Consider the following 16,348-nt stretch of genomic DNA (forward strand, 5'->3'; position numbering starts at 1 on the left):
GCAGGAAACTGTGTTACAAGTGAATAAAATGGTTAATACTTTCTTACTGAATTGTAATTAGTAACCCAATTACCTTGAACTACACAATAGTTCAAACAAGGTAAATTTTTTCATCTCATCAAGGTGGAAACCACCTACATTTTGGTGGGTTAATCAACAAGCCATTACATTACCATCAATTCAAAAATATGGACTTCTTGAGGTGAATTCCTGTCAAACACACATAGTCCATTTACAGCCACACACGCGGGAGCAACATCAACCTTTAGTATAACAAAAGGAGACAATGGGCAGTGCAAGAGGGAGGAGAGGAGTTTATAGCTTTTAAATTACTAAATTTAATTTGAGTTTCACTAATCCCTGCACTAATTATTCCCTTTTTGTGAATGTCCAAACAAAAGAAGAGTATTTTGTTACAGATAGGAAAATATGATTGTAGGAAATATTTTTAAATAGGACAGACAAAAAAAAGAAGTGAAAAGCATGTTTCAGTTATTATAACTTTCCTAGATCCCAAGTTTGTAGCAGCCCTTGAATTCCCTAACCTGAATGAATTTGAAGCTCTCTTGTCTCCAAGCTTGCAATAGCTATGTGCCTTTCACATTATTGTTTTAGCTTATTTCATCAATTACTGGGGGGAAAAAAAAAAACTGTTTTAAGAGCAGCCATGTGCTTGCGTTAAGGCTGTCATGTTTTTATCTGCTGGTCGTTGCCAACAGATATAAGATTATTTATTGTAACTGCAGTCTTAATAATGGACCTGCATTCAGAGCTACCTTCACCCCACACAAACATGGGTACTGTCATCTTTCTCTCTTTCGCTATATTTCTGGAGAGCTCAGTCTAGATGCTGTTCTGTGTCTGGTACCTGTGACTTTTTGTGGCTGTTCCAAATTTAAAACCTAAATAAAAAAGAATAAGATGTCCTAAAATGAAACAAAGTATGATGCATATTTAGCTTTCACCTTTTTAAATTATTCATATAGTCTGTACTGCTGTATAGTTTCCTCATACTTTTCATGCACTGACAACAAGCAAATGTTTCATTCTGAGTTATTTTATTTAATTCCATCTTTTTACAGTGTAGGGTATCTTTTCCTCCCTGAAAAAAGAATTTTAAAAACTGTATCTTTGCAACTTTTACCCCTGCTGTATTTGCCAAGGAGGCTGTTGTTGCAGATTACCAAACCATGCTGGAGGCAGTGGGGGAAGAGAAGATGGCTTTTAAAGTCAGGAACTATGGTGTGAAAAATACTTAAAGCAAATAAAGTCTCTGTTCTATATTTCATTAGGTAATCTCTGTAACCTGCTGTGCCACTCGCTCACCAAAACTGCAAACAGTATTTCTTGACTCATCAAACATACAGTACAGAAATCCTAACTACCAATCTCATATATGAACTTCCCCACTGTCAAGTACATGTTTTAGTACCATGCAAGTTGATACTTACACTTCTTCAAATGGAGACCACATAACAGCTACTAAGCTGATAAGACTTTGTCTTTAAAAATACTAGAGTTGCTGTTAACTTACTGAGGCACAATCGAATGCATTTCCTATGGTCTACTTTGCAATGTACCTTTTTACAATTTACTGCTGTACTTCAAAACGTTTTGCGCATGTTGAAAGTAGCTCCATATAACTTTCTAAATGAAAAGAGATCTGCTTAAGCAGATGTTTTAGGCTTCTAGACTCCAAGGGATGGGCACAGCATGAGTTCAGATAAGCAGCCGTGCTTATCATCTTCAATGGCACGCACTTTCTCTTTAGATCTGCCATACTTAACCAGGTTAAAGGTCCAGCGAACCCACGATTTCACTCAGACAATGGCAGATGCTTGGGAAAGCATCCCCTAGGAACTGACTGTTCAGGAACTTCATGATGTGGAGAGACTGCATCTGTTCTCTTATGGTAACTAGTAAACCTATTTCCCCTAAATTTGTTCAGTCATTGCTTGAAGCCATTTATACCTTTTAATTACAAACTCTTCACTTAATTGTCTCTTAATTTTATTTTGGTTTCATGTATTTATTAGTGAATTATTTGTGCTTCAGCTACTGGTTTTGAAGGTTCTAAAGGTAAAGTTGCAGCTAGAACTATAAAGAAATGCCGTTTCAAATGCCGCATGACTTGTGAGTCATCCAAATTCTGCTGTGAGACAAAACGAACACCACACCACTTAGAATAGTTTTATTTCTTGACATAATGTTAATGAGATCATATTTAAAGTAGGCACCTTAGGAGTGAACAGGGATAGGGTCCACTATCTTTTTTTCCATTAACCGTACATCTCATACAAACTTACAATCTGAACCAAACACAGTATCACTGTCCTTTCTTATGCAAAGAAGACATTTGTGTGGACAGAGGTTGGTTCTAGATGTGAGGCCATAATAAATACAGCAGTAATTAATTATTTGTGAATTACAGAATTCCACCAGCAGCACTTTTTAATTGAAAGAGTATGTTTAACCATATCATCACTCTGACTTACCTGTACGTTTGGTAACTGTTTCTGACTTTGATGCCTCCTTTGATGAAGCTAACCATATTCTCATCCTGTGAGAAATGAAACACTTTAGCGATATGAATTTGTGCACGTTATGAAGGGCTTCTGTTTTCTGGAGATGAACACGTTTTGAACACAACCATTGTGAGACAGACAGTATAAATCTCTAAGAAACATACATAGATTCAGGATTTCCTTTCTAATTAAAAAATTTTTACTGTGTTCAGATACATTCACTTTATTTTGATGCCTTCTGCGATTAGTTTATCCTCTACGGGCCTCTGATGGCATCCTCCAACGACCTCTGGGCCATCAGAATTTGCATTAGCGGACACCGGAACAAAGCTAATGAATGGCATCTAAGGTGCATGCACTTGTGGCTGTTTCAAAAAAATAGCTTTAAATCATTTGTCCTTCAGCACAGTTAAATGCTGAACGTTTCTTGGCTCAGCACCAGATGCAAATAACTACCTGCCCTAATGAGTCTACAGAACATAATTTCACATACTAAAAAGGAGGCAGAGTAAGCAAAGTAATGCAGGACATGCTCTTTCTGACCCAAATATTCAAGTATATATGAGATCCACGCTAGTATAGTAATACATCACATCTCAAGCTATAACAAACTGAAAACTTGTAGGAAAATATATCTGTAGGACCTTCAGTTTATAGCTGTATCTCAGAGGGATTTCATCAGCCTCACAACTTTCTGGTAACTGTTTCTTGCCTCATTCGTCACCTCTAATTCATCATTCTGATTGGTTCCGATATCTGCTGTTACTTTAGGATAGAAAGACTACATGTGTTTTAGCAGATGATTTTTCTGTGATCATTTTTTGAGAGGCTCTATCAAACACTGTGGGGAGAAAACAGCACGGATAAGATGAGCATTTGGTTGTTACATTGTTATCATTAAGAAAACGGGGTCCAATTGCTCTCATCGATTCGTAAACAAAGAGACAGAAACTGCCCCAAAGAGCCTTCTTGTTTTCCCTTAAGTCAGGGAGATAATTCAATCCAATCAAAGTTACAGAAAAGGAAGTTCAGAAGAAACCGAACTATGAGCTAGTACAGGAAGCCTACTGGCCTGAGTTGAAGGGCAGGATTTTATCCCTGAGGCCTGCAACACGACCACTGACCTATCTTTCAAGGTCATCCATAACCATCCCAATCACATGTAAACAAAACATTCACAGAAAGATGTGACCCTGTTTTCCTTTGTTCAGTAGAAAAAAAACAGTTTTTTGTTACCAATTGCAGATGTGTGTGTTGGGTGGGATGGCATACATAATCATATCTAAAGGTCTGCTTATATTTTCCTTTGAACAGAAAATGGGGAGAAGAAAAAAAGATGTTTTAAAAAATGTAATATTTACTTCAGTTTCAGACTAAAAATTCAGAATACTCGTTACTAAAAACGAGGATAACCAACACGACAATACTCCAGCTCCTGAAAAATCCTGAGACTAATTTCTGTGTGTGTTTTCAGTAGGGTTTGGTCATTTACATTATGCATCAAAACTAACCCACATCAGTAGCTGTTGGAACCAAGTGCCTTTGTTTAATTTTTAAAACCTGTTCATGAAAAATTAAACACAGAAGAGAAGAGGAAGCATACAAACAGGCATCCTGTATGCAGAAGAGCACAAAGATAATTGAGAAAATAGCATTTAAAACCAAAAGGCCCTGCAATAAAGACTCCTTTCTTAGAGCCACAACGGACAAGTTCTGAAAAATATTGCTGCTATAGCTTAAGGTATCACCCCAACTGTCCCAACGCCAGAGGCTACTAATCCCAGAGAAGCAGAAATAGGGAAATAGGTAGCTGCCTCTCAAGCCATTTCAAAGTCCAGCATCTTATTGTATAGGCACCACTATCAGCACTCTCAAAAACCTTCAGAGGTAGCTCTTTCTATTACTGGCCTTGCTACAAAGCAACAGGTCCCAGCAGAGGGGCATGGTACATAGCTGAGAAAGCTGACCTAGTTCATAAATTATCATAAGCATTTATCAGAACCCATCTAGCAGCTCCTCAAAATAATAAAATCACCACCTGCACTTCTTTCTCTATCAGCATCTTCGAGTGAAGAAGCACAAGCCCCTCCATGAATGTGACTTTTATCATCTTCTCCCCACAGACAGAGAGACATGCTGTCACATAGCAAGTACAGTCAAATCAAGAAGAAAAATCAGTCATTCCAATTATCATTAACAGCTTAAATTGCAAGCTGGAGCCCAAATGTTAATTCCTGAGGCAAATCAAACTTCCCTATTCCAGACGGATGAAATACAAAGAGGGAGTATTCCCCTTCTTTCAAAGACAGGCAGCACTGCTTAGTGAAATTCATGCGTGGAACCTAACGGCGAAGTAGGTAACAGCACGCGTTCAGAACAAAGAAGTGAGAAAGCAGTCTTGGGAAAGCAACCATCAGTCTGACTGAAGCAAGATCTCCCTTGCATTTCAGCACAGCACAGCTACAGTGACCATCTCTTTTTGATCTGTATCCCAACACACAATATTTGTGGTGATATTTCACATATCCAAAGGGACGGGAGAAGGACATTTTGGGGGATTCGGTGCTACATGTATTGAGATGAGTATTTTTAGATAATCCAGAGGCTTAACAAGACATGCTAATATCACCCCAGCAGATCATTCAGAAAAAAATCTAGATTTAATTCAGATGAATTCAGATGTTTCAATCCATTATACTAAACTAGGGTCTTTTAACATTTTATTAGTTTTAATAAACAAAAACAGTTACGTGGACATTGCGCTACTTGCTTTCCAAGAACCAAATAGGAATCTGTACCTGTAGGAATGTGAGCGCTGCTCTCTGAAGTAAACATTCAGCATAGCAAATTTCTGCATGGATTTCCTCTAGCATTACACAGAGGGAGAAAGAGAAAACAAATTCAATCAGACAAAAACTAATTAAAAATGTATTTTGATCATTTATAGAGGAATAAGCTCACAAATCAAAGACTGAGAAAATTCTTTCCAAACTGGCTGCGCTGTTCAGTTCTAGGCTGCTGAAGTAATCCAAAGAGTAATGCCACATGGCTATAGAACCTTCCTAGAAATTTCCCTGAATTCTTGGATCTAGAACCCTTCTAGGCATTTCCCCACTTCTTTCTAGAGATTCTTCATCTAGCAATTTTTGGAAATACCAAGAACGACCAAAAACTCTCATTTTCAAAGTGGTGATACAGCAATTTGCCAAAACAGCAAACCAGCCATATTGGAAGTGCCAAGTCAGCAGTTTTGTCAGTGACCTGGCAACTTGCAAAAATCATGCTGGGTCAGCAACTCTATACAATTGCAATTCCAGGGGAAAAAGAAGAAAGCATTAAGTGCATCAGAGGTAGTGTTACCTTCAGTAAAGTGTTCAAGGCTTTGTCTATGCACAAGGTTGTTGAAGGAATCGGCTACTGTAGATTTCTTCCTAAACCTGCAGAAAAAAAAAATCAGTCTGGTCATTCGGACAAAAAGTACAACCAACAGAGAACGGCACCTTTCAGCTGGCCATCCATGCAGGCACTAACATTGTTAACTCAGTGTTAACAAACCCTCTGTTACTCTGCCATCTATGCAAACCTGAGCATCTTCCATACAGAATCTTGCCAACATGGATATCCTGGGATCTGTCTTTTTTCCCCTTTACGCACAGAAAAACGTCTTGATGGTGGAAGGAGAAAAGCAGGCTTTTTGATTCATTTTGTGTATGTGCGTGTAGAGAAGCAGGAACGTGGCTGGTTCAGAAAAACAGCTGGCTATGGTACAATCATCAAATGGAAAGATTTCGCACTGTTCATAAACAGCAAATGGCCTCCAGACACTGCAGAACTGGGGGGAGAGAGAGGACTAAAATCTAATTGATAAGAAAAATCAGATATTGCAGTAAATTAAGGTGTGCAAGATCAGACTGGTGAAAACCCTTGGTAACATCACCTGACTTCATAGATGAGCCTCTTTAGAGCAGGAAGCTGGGCTAGAAGACCTTATGCTGTTCCTTCCAGCCTAAATTTTCCTACAATTCCTATGAAATGACATGTCCTCTTTTAATCCATGTATCTTCCAGAACTGTTCCCTGAAGGGACTGTTAACTGAATTTCTCCACACTTACTTTTGGCAGGTGGCTTGAGCTTCTTTCATTGTGTTTCCTGCATTCAATATATCCTGAGGATCAAATGTCATCATAGCTTGCATTTCCAATATGGTGGCGTAAGTGAGTGCATGATACATACTGTCTTTAGTTCTGCAGGAAAACACAAGATGCTGAAGCATAGCTGATCTGATTTTATTATTACTTTTAAAAAACAAATACAAATCCAAAACCAGGACCATATTAGTCTGATAGGAACTAGGTCTGAATGAACCAGAAATCAAACACAAAGGACGTGTAAAAGGTTAACATAACCAAGAAATGCTGAGAGATTCCTATTTGTACAGAAAATCATGTCTACAGCTCCAATATCAATAACTGCTAAAATATCCCAATTCTGAGCTGAGGATAGGTATTTATCATACATAACAAAAAGCACAGGAATTAACCACACATAACCATTCAGAGACAACAGAATCATTGCCTTCCTAATGAATTATCTAATGAACAGGTGACAACAATTCAGATCTTCTTCTTCTATTTTGGCACAGTTGCTCAGGAAAGAATCAAGGAGGTAAGTAACACAATACTATAACAGTGGCCAAAGTAAAACCTTCATCATACAGATCTTCCTATCAAAATTGGTCTAGTCTTAGCCAAAGACCACAGCTTTTTCTTTCTCTCCCCTTCTGCCAATCTCCCACCTCAATCTGTCCAACTTAAATACTCTTCTGCAGGATTTCAAATGGTGCCTATTTAAATAAAGTCAAAAACTTTTGCAAGAATTCAGGAAAAACAAGTAACTCCTATCTGTAGTCATTGCAAGCACCTCTCTTCCGGCAGGAAGAGGGTTTATAGACTGCACACATTGACAGCATTCTCCTAGCACCCCTGTAGGTTATAATCCCCTATAAATTAAAATATCTTCCAGCCTAGGAGATCCAATAAGGAAGACTTGGGAAACAAGCTAAAAAAACAAACAAACAAACACACACCTGTGATGAATTCCTGCCATGGAAATTCTCTGCGGACCTTGCATTTAATTCATCCCTGACAAACAGCATGACTTAGAAAAACATTGCTAAAGAGCAACAATTTTACTGTAATTGTTTACACTTTTAGAAGGGATCAGTTAGTCCTGCATAGCATGGAATATTCAAGTATGTTTGCAATAAAACACGGATATCCTTTCAACAAAATTTCCACCCTCAATATACTCATTCTTAATATGTTTACTTCACATGCTTGTTTTTCAAGGTGAACCACTTCCTTTTCTTTTTCTTTCAAGGAGAAAGTGGCTTTGTTTAAAGGGGAAAAGCCAAACTTTAAAGACACCTCAGTCCATTTACTTTCTCTCCCTGGGAATCCATGGGCCTCCCCAGATTTTGATACCCGGACTGAACTGAAAGATAGTTTTAAGGCTAACTTTTGAAACAGTCCTAAATTAAACAGTGATCCAATAACCTGCTGTGATGATCTGAATCCTTTCAAATTTTCCAAGCATTCATACACTATTACACATTAATTCCTTTGCTCGATAGAGTGAGATAAATGCCCCTAAGTATCCTCAGGAGTCCCTGATGTTTGCTTAATGTTTTCTAGAGCCAAAAAATAACATTTGTTACACCTAAAGTAACTGCCTCTCAGTGATACTAAGCAACTAAATCACCAAAGAAAAATCAAAGTGATCATATGATCTGGGCTTACTTTATATATATATTTCTTGAGATCTAGATATTAGAGTTTCATTCTTTATTTCCATGCGCTTCCCCTTGCTCTTTTACTGCTCTCAGTTTCACACTTACCCATCTTCTTGGTTAGAACAGCTCCCAGAGCAAGTTCCTCTACCCTACTAAATGACCTCATTTTTGCTTTTGTTCTGCAAGGGCAAGCATGTTTCACCACACAACGAAAAGAGTTACTATTTCAACGGAGTATTTCCATTAAAACCTTAATAAACTCTTTTTTTTTTTAAATCAGAAAGAACACAATAACATCTCATATTGTAATTTGGACTTATTTTCAAAATTCCAGTGGTGGTAAACTGGCATCACAGAACTCCAGCACTCTAATAATGGTTCCACAAGTAACTAACAGAGAGGTAATATAACTTTCCCACACCTACCAGCAATACTCATTCATACATCCAAGGACTGAAATTACCTTTTCAGGTATCTTGCTACTAGAATTAATATTTCACCCTCACCTCCAGGCACTTTTGGGAGATTATTCCCAGAGCGAAGCCAATTGCCCTATGTTTATCATTCTCAGACTCATAATCCTGCAAACAGCAACACAGATGTGTTACATCTTATCCAATGATCCAGATTACTCTGTGTCATGAACTCATCTTTGCTATTTACCATTCTCCCAAATGGTTTGTCATCAGCAAACTATCGGGTAATTATTTCATGCTTTCCAGAACATTGATCAAATTAAACATATGTCTTGTGGAAGGGAAGAGGAAACCTCATCAGAAACGACTCTTTGAATGATGATGATGATGATATGTTTGTGATTACGTAAGAGCTAAAAATCCAGTCAGCTTTTAATTCCTTTACTGTACGCATCTTGGAGTTGAGGAGGAACATGAGATTCATCCCTGCCCCAAAGACTGGACAGTTTCACAGTGTTACTCGTTTTCACAGTTAATGGGATAGATGTTGAAAATCACTGTTGTGTTTGTTGATTGAATTTAAAGAATTTATTGGAGTTCTAAGGCTTAATATGAATATTCTATATTAAAGATTAAATTAATTAAACCTAGTGCAGAAACCAGGAGAGAGTGGGAAGCCACTGTTGTATAATGAGCATTAGCAATAAGAAAGAGAAAATCGACTCTAAACCTAAAAGGTAGCTGCAGAAACAAAGTTATGTAACATGAAACAAAAAAAGCCAAATTAAAATATTTATGAAACTACATCTCTTCTTTATGGAGGATATGTTTTTCTAACAGGAAAAAAGAGCTTTACTTCAACACAAGTCTAGACATCATCCCTGGAATTTATTTTTAAGCTGCTAGGAAAGATCTGCTGGTTTTAACTCTCATACATTGCCAAAATTTGTTCTCAGTTACACATGGTACAAATCAGCTGGAGATTGTGAGTGGAAGCCAAATGTGAGTAATTTAGTGAATGTGCAATAACGTAATACAAAGCAGAGTATGTCCTACAACACAAGTGGTAAAGCTGCAAAAATCTAAGATGAGAAATTCTTTACAAGCATGTAAAAACTGAAAAGTATTTTTTAAACAAAGATAGCATGTTTATAGACTGTGAAAACCAATTTCAAATCTCAGCACGCTAAACGGCAACAATGAGGAACTGATGACTCCCAAAGAAAATACTCAATATCACCACATGTGCCTACTCTACAACTCTTGTCATTCCCTAAGGAGGTGGAGTGTGTCTATAAGGGATATCATCTGTAGTGAAATGTAGCTTCCAGTTTCTGCATTACGCTCACAAAGATCATAATTCTGTATTTCACTCACTGTCAACAGGATAGGGGCCTCCTCTTAACAACAGGCTAACATGAAAAATCAGTTTCAAAATGGTTTTGCAATGTGGAATACATTCATATTCCAGGTGCAAAGACAGAATGTCAGCCCATGTAATGAATTCTGCAGGGCCCAACAAAAGCAGAATGAAAACCACATGCAATAGAATAAAAATGGATTTGCAGAAAAAATACACAGCTTCACTAGCTTTTGCAGCATTTTGGAAACTGCCTCCCCGTTTTTTGCGAAGACCTGGGTAAGCGTTTCCAGATGGGTACGGGGGATTTACTAACAGAATTTAATGAGAATGCAGTCGTTCCTCTTACCGTTTTTATGGTATCTTCTGATGATATATAAACACAAAACACAACAGTGCTGTAAATAAAATCAGTATTAGGAATACTTCTGAGCCCACAATTTATCAAGAATAACTTTTACAGAGTACACTTAAGTGGGTCATCTACGGACTTCGGTGTCAAAGATTGAGGTTGATACCTTGGTAGAGCAGATATACAGTATTTACTGCAGTCATCCCTGATGCCTGCAGGGGGGTGTATATGACAAATATACACCAAGTCCCTTCTGATGGCTCCTGCCATAGCAGTCACATCTTCAGGAGATCATGGAAAGAGGAAGGGAAGGAGATGCAGAACACCGATGACTACTTGCATACAATGTATTTGAGTGAGTAAAAGAATAATTGGGCAGAAAGGCAGCTGTCGCAACCAGCCGCTCCTGATACTTTTCAGGATATCTGAGGCCTAATCCAGCCATGCACAAATGTAGACACTATGAGCCATAATTCTTACAGAAAAGCATTTACATGTGCTTTCACTGAACTTCTGCATGTGAGAAATAAGAGTTCAGATTACGTGACCCATCAGGTCACTGGTAACCCCAAACACTTATGAACAAATATAGTCAAGGATAAAATAAATGACAAATTGAAGAGGTAAAAGATATAACCTGCACTACCTATGAATTACACTTGCTTGATATTCCAGTGGGACCTGAAAGACGGCATGATGTAATTTGCTGATGGCTCAAAATAAATGAGGCAAACTAGGGGAAGAGATGGAAAATAACAATAGACTTCAACAAGTCAAGAGCACAGCACAACTTCAGGACAAGGTATGAAAATAACAGAAACTGGAAAGAGCTAAAACTTTTAGAAGTTATTTTATGACCTCACTACTTGCAGCTGGGCCACTCACGTAATTTAATTATGAAACAGGGTACGTGACCACAACGCTAAACTGTAAGATAAGCTGTCAGAATATTTCTGAAAGTAGGTATCTATCCAAAAAAAAAAAAAGGGGGGGGGCCACAAAGCAAACTTATAAATATGAATTAACCTATAGTAACATGACCTAAACCTAAAATTCACCACCAGTTGCCAGTTTAGACACAACACCACAAACTCTCACTGTATGCAGGAAAATACAGGAAAAGAGGAAAAAGAAAAGATAGATGTTTTTCTTTCAGGAGTAAGAAACTCACATATTATTCTACAGTTAAAGGGTTATTTCTTTGGACAGCAGCTCAGCACTTTCTCTAATTACCCATAATCAATCATGTTATTTACTTACTCAAGCGTACTTTTTCTATCTTCTCAAAAACTTGGCCATATTATTTACCATCCCGTTCTGAACGAAACTTATACAGTCTGTTGACTACTGACAGAGTACTAGCTGTCTAGTCCCTTCTCATGAAAGATGGAGAAGCAAAGAAAAATAAATACAGGAGAGCTAGTAGAAGTAGTCAACTTACTTTGCTTGTAAAGAAGCCAAAGCATCTGAGAACTTGTTGCTAAGAAATAAGTCCAGAGCTGCCATACATTCATGCAATGCCATGTTGAGGCCTGATGCAGGTGACCTGCCAGGAGAGAGAATAAACTCAGCACGTTTGTTTTCCTTCCACTGGTACAATGCTACTACATTTGAATTTGTCACCTTCAGCGCTTGCCTTATTCCCATGTGAATAATCTGTTATTTCATGTCTAATACTTGCAAAAGATGACAGTGTCTTCCATTTCAGATACTCTGTTTTTTTAACCAAATCTTTACACTGCAACATGTGGAAAGCAATTCAAGTTTTCTCCTTTCTGAAAGAGAAGCAAGTTGCTGTAAACAAGTACTTGCACATGGAGAAGTTACCATGTGGGAGCCCGGTAATTTGATGAGCTCAGCTAGCAGAAACACAGGAGCACTGGGTGACAGCACACACCTTGACTGTATGTAAGTCTGATCCAGACAATAGGCTAGTTGCACTATGATTATGTTGTCGCTTTCTTAAGGGTGAAATGTTTCTGTACTACATCAGATAATTATACACATTGCTATTGGAACAGCTGCTTGAGTTCAGCTCATATTCAGCATGGTTCCTGACCAATAAACTACTACGGTCTTGTAAGTCGGCTAAAATTTTGCATCGTGCATGCTCCTGGGAACACATTTTCCCTAGAAAGTGCTGCTGCATCTCAGAGTCAGAACATTATCTTAGATGGCTTACTCTGTATTTTCCTCCTGTAAAACATTCAGATGTCAGCCTGACCTTTCACGAGGGTTCTCAGCTGGTCTCTAGGTTACTGGCAAGGGGATAATACAGACCAGCTGAAAAAATGTGGCCCAAGTTCATCACCATCAGAATTACTGTACAAAAACACAGAGAAAAAACGATTACCTTTACACTAACAAAGTTACGGTAACCTGGCCAATTTCAAGACAGTTCGTGAAACATGGACATCTTGCATCTAATGACAGAAGAACTATATTGCATTAATATGTCGTATAGAAGGCTGTTCCAAAAAAAAAAAAAAAGACCCAACAAAAAAACCACACTTATCAGTTTCCTGACTCCAACAGCTCTAACTGATGTGAATTGTCTTGTGACTTGGAAACTGTGTTACTTCCTTAAAAAATGGCAAAACACACAGCTTGCTGAAAGAAAAACAGAAAGCAAAATCCTGGTATCACCTTAAGGAAAACAGGGGAGCACAGAACAAACTGATAGTATCAGTAATAACCACAGACTTGAGCACAGTGTTCTGGGTTTGTTTTTAAGAGTAATTACTACAAAGAAAAAAAGAGCATAGGTATATTCTATATATGAGAATCAAGATTATAAAACTGAGAAAATCATTATACGATAGTGTTCATAGGGGCTGTTGTCTTCATGCTTCAGATGTGCTGCAAATAGCCCGGCTCCCAAGAGACTCCCCACGCGCTTTGCAAACATTGATTAACCAAGTCTTGGCATACATGTGAGCGCTGTCTCATACAATACGCAGTATCACCTCTACCTAACTCTTGGAATCCACTCTGAGCCTTACTTACCATAATAATTAAAACTTTGCCAATTATTGTTTGTAAGTATTATGGTTCTTATTAGCCTTTTTAAAACCTCTGTCCCTGAACCAAACAGCATGTTTAACACTGTAATACACACACTTTCATCTGTTTTAAAGTCTTTAGATATTATTGTTAGTAATATTTTATCTGTTTTTTTTTTAATTTATCTCCATGCAGGAGAATTTTTTAATTTATCTCCATGTGGGAGAATTAGAAAAGAAAGAAATTAAATACAAGTGAACCTTTTCAAAATATTCCCTTTTAAAACAGAAACCTGACTAAAAAAACCACTGTTGAAGTTCAAAGCACAGGTAAGATACGTCAACCATTTGACATATTTTCTGGAATAAGAATAATGAACACAGTGCCATCCCCAGCAGCAGCAGCAACAATGTAAGCAGCATACTTCCCTAACGCTCTAAGGAAACCAGACATTTGATGTGGTTTCCCAGTCGCGAACTTAAGACCTGAGCTAAAATATACACCTTACAGAAACACTACAAATTATCATTTATTGCTGTTAACAATAGGGCAAAAAGAAATACTTTTAACTAGAGAATGCTAAGCATTTTTAGCAAACTGATTAGTCATGCTTCAGTGGGTTGCAGATTCTCTCCTATCTTCAACGACAAGATCAGAACTGCCTCTAATCCAAATTGAAAATACCGTGCATTGCTACTCACCTTGCCGGTAAGCCTCTCGTGTTTTCTGACATAGTCATTTGCATGCCCAGTCAGCATTTAAGCAAGAACACGTAGCAGTGGCAGGCACTCAGCGCTACTTCACCAGCTCTGAGTGACAGTCACACTGTCAGCACAGGGCAGAGCCAGCCTGCCTGCCTGCCTGCCTGCCAGCCAAGGACATTGTACTCTCTGATTGGTCATTAGGGATTTTATGAAAAAAACTTATGAGCATCAATAGCTCAGTTATAGTACACTATGAATGAGTGATTTAGAAGCCATTCCATGATACCTTAAGTTCACATACCATTGAATACCACTAATCCAGAGAGCGTCAGTCCCTGCCAGCGTATCTTTGATCTACAAGCTATTGCAGACCTGACAGAAACTAGTGACTGTCAGCTATCTTTCGTTCTGTGCAAACGAGGCAGAAGTCAAATATCCCTGTAATTACATATTTGAAACAAAAATTACTGCATGAGGTATTGAACCTCATCAGAAACTATGAACAAGAACAGAGAGTAGAATTAGACTGGTTGAAATGTAGGAGAACTGAGGCCTTAATTGCTGTGAATTTGCAAAGCAAACAGGTAAGACAAGAAACTTATTTCTTCTTACTAAGGATTCTCCACAAAGCAGGCTTGAATCCACAAGCCAGCTACTGCTTATTCTTGGTTCCTATGAAGTTGGGAGGTAGTGAGATTTCACATGTTCTTTGTAAAAATCTCTCTTTAATTTCGGGTAAAATTAATGGGTTGGCATAAACAGTTTAAATCACTGGAGTGAGCTCATCTGGCTGACTCTGCCCAAAATAAGAGAGTGTGCGCTCACAAACTGCCCTGTTGGCGGATGAGCCGTGCTGTTGCTAGGCATAAGAAGGGCAGCAGAAGCAAGCTCTCCAATACAATAGCTGTACTGTAGAAGTTGATCAGTTATGATCTAATTTATCTAAGGACTAAGTCAGTTTCTCCAAAGGGTTATAGTCTAATGTTAAAAATTATACACGTAAAATTATACATGTCTTTTATCCTACACATTGTTCTATTTCTTAGGTTATACAAAGCAGTACCAGTAACAGAGACATCAACTGCTGAAGGAGGACCCAAAAAACGATGAACAAGAAAAGGAGAATTTCAGGGAGATACTCTGAACACATTAACACACCAGATTAAACCTTTTATAGCGCCCTGCATAGGAAAAGCCTGTGTTGCATTTGGTATACAAATTATTTTAACAGAGGCACAGGCTGTCCCTTTAGGAACTCTGTTACAAGTTCAAAACAGCAGCATGTACTTGTGCTGCAGCAGGAGATAAAAGACATTACTGTTCCCTGCCCCCTCTCCAGGTGGGCACAGCTACTGCTTGCAACTTGAAATAAGCAAGGTGCTTCTATGCCATGGTCATGAGCTACTCTAAAAGACTACCCATTGTTTTCACTAGTTGTTTATATACTTTCGAATTGATACTGTATTTCCCAAATTAGTCTTTAAAGTATGGTGTATGGCGAAGGCTCCAGCTGTTTCTGGCAAATTCTTCAAGATTTGACTTGGCAGATTTGGGGTAAAATTTACATGCTTAGACAACCTGCACCCCACCCATACCTGTCTGTCTGTCTCTTCTTCTTCTACTCCTACTCTTTTTTTTTTTTTTTTAAACTAGAGTAAACAAATCTAAAAAGTTAAGATCAGGAATATTTCCAAGTTTAGGCTATTTCCTCCTCGGTTTTAGAAGCTTATTTCTTTTTTGCCTTTTGGTTGCGGATCTTACAAGGACAGGCGTACGGTTCTCATTGTGACTTTATTACTTATTAAATCATCGTTCTCTGCCCTGGAGACCACAACTGGGAGTGCTTCATAAATCATAATTACAGTATATCTTATGACTTAACACAAGACTTGATCTCTGTACTCCAGTGCAGGCCCACTGCCTCTAGTCACAAGCACAACTACTCAGGACATCCTAGGCAATGTTCTTTTTGCTTAAACATCAAATCCTTTCCATGCCAACAGCAATACCGAACGCCATAAATAAGCACTAAGTACGTGATAGATTAATTTTTTGAATATTAATGAAAAAGCGTTTTCAGGAGTATAGAATCATGATTTTTAATGGTCAAAAAGGAGGAGGTTTTTTTTGGAGGATGGGAATTACCATATTTCTGCATAGGTTTTCTTTATTTCACTGTGTGCATGATGACTGGTTT

At 38.1% G+C, this 16,348-nt stretch overlaps 1 protein-coding gene across 7 annotated transcripts in view; it reads right to left on the reverse strand.

Annotated features, from left to right (window-relative positions):
- The window catches only part of TTC39A (tetratricopeptide repeat domain 39A), a 53,624-nt gene that overhangs the window by 30,610 nt on the left and 6,666 nt on the right, over window positions 1-16,348 (reverse strand). For 3 of the 7 annotated variants that reach the window (XR_011142608.1, XM_068953103.1, XM_068953105.1), the window contains exons 2-6: window positions 11,886-11,990; window positions 6,638-6,769; window positions 5,886-5,962; window positions 5,324-5,391; window positions 2,496-2,560 (exon numbers count right to left, since the gene is read on the reverse strand). Coding sequence is in view for 6 of the 7 variants with exons in the window: in XM_068953103.1 (XP_068809204.1) it covers window positions 2,496-2,560; window positions 5,324-5,391; window positions 5,886-5,962; window positions 6,638-6,769; window positions 11,886-11,990 (447 nt within the window). In the remaining variant the exon portion in view is untranslated. Of the gene's footprint in view, window positions 1-2,495; window positions 2,561-5,323; window positions 5,392-5,885; window positions 5,963-6,637; window positions 6,770-11,885; window positions 11,991-12,080; window positions 12,220-14,148; window positions 14,286-16,348 lie in introns of those variants that run through there. The other 4 variants (XM_068953102.1, XM_009683232.2, XM_068953104.1 and 1 more) reach the window with 3 other exon arrangements.

The sequence above is a fragment of the Struthio camelus genome, chromosome 8 (genome assembly GCF_040807025.1).
Source record: "Struthio camelus isolate bStrCam1 chromosome 8, bStrCam1.hap1, whole genome shotgun sequence".
NCBI classification, from domain to species: Eukaryota; Metazoa; Chordata; class Aves; order Struthioniformes; family Struthionidae; genus Struthio; species Struthio camelus.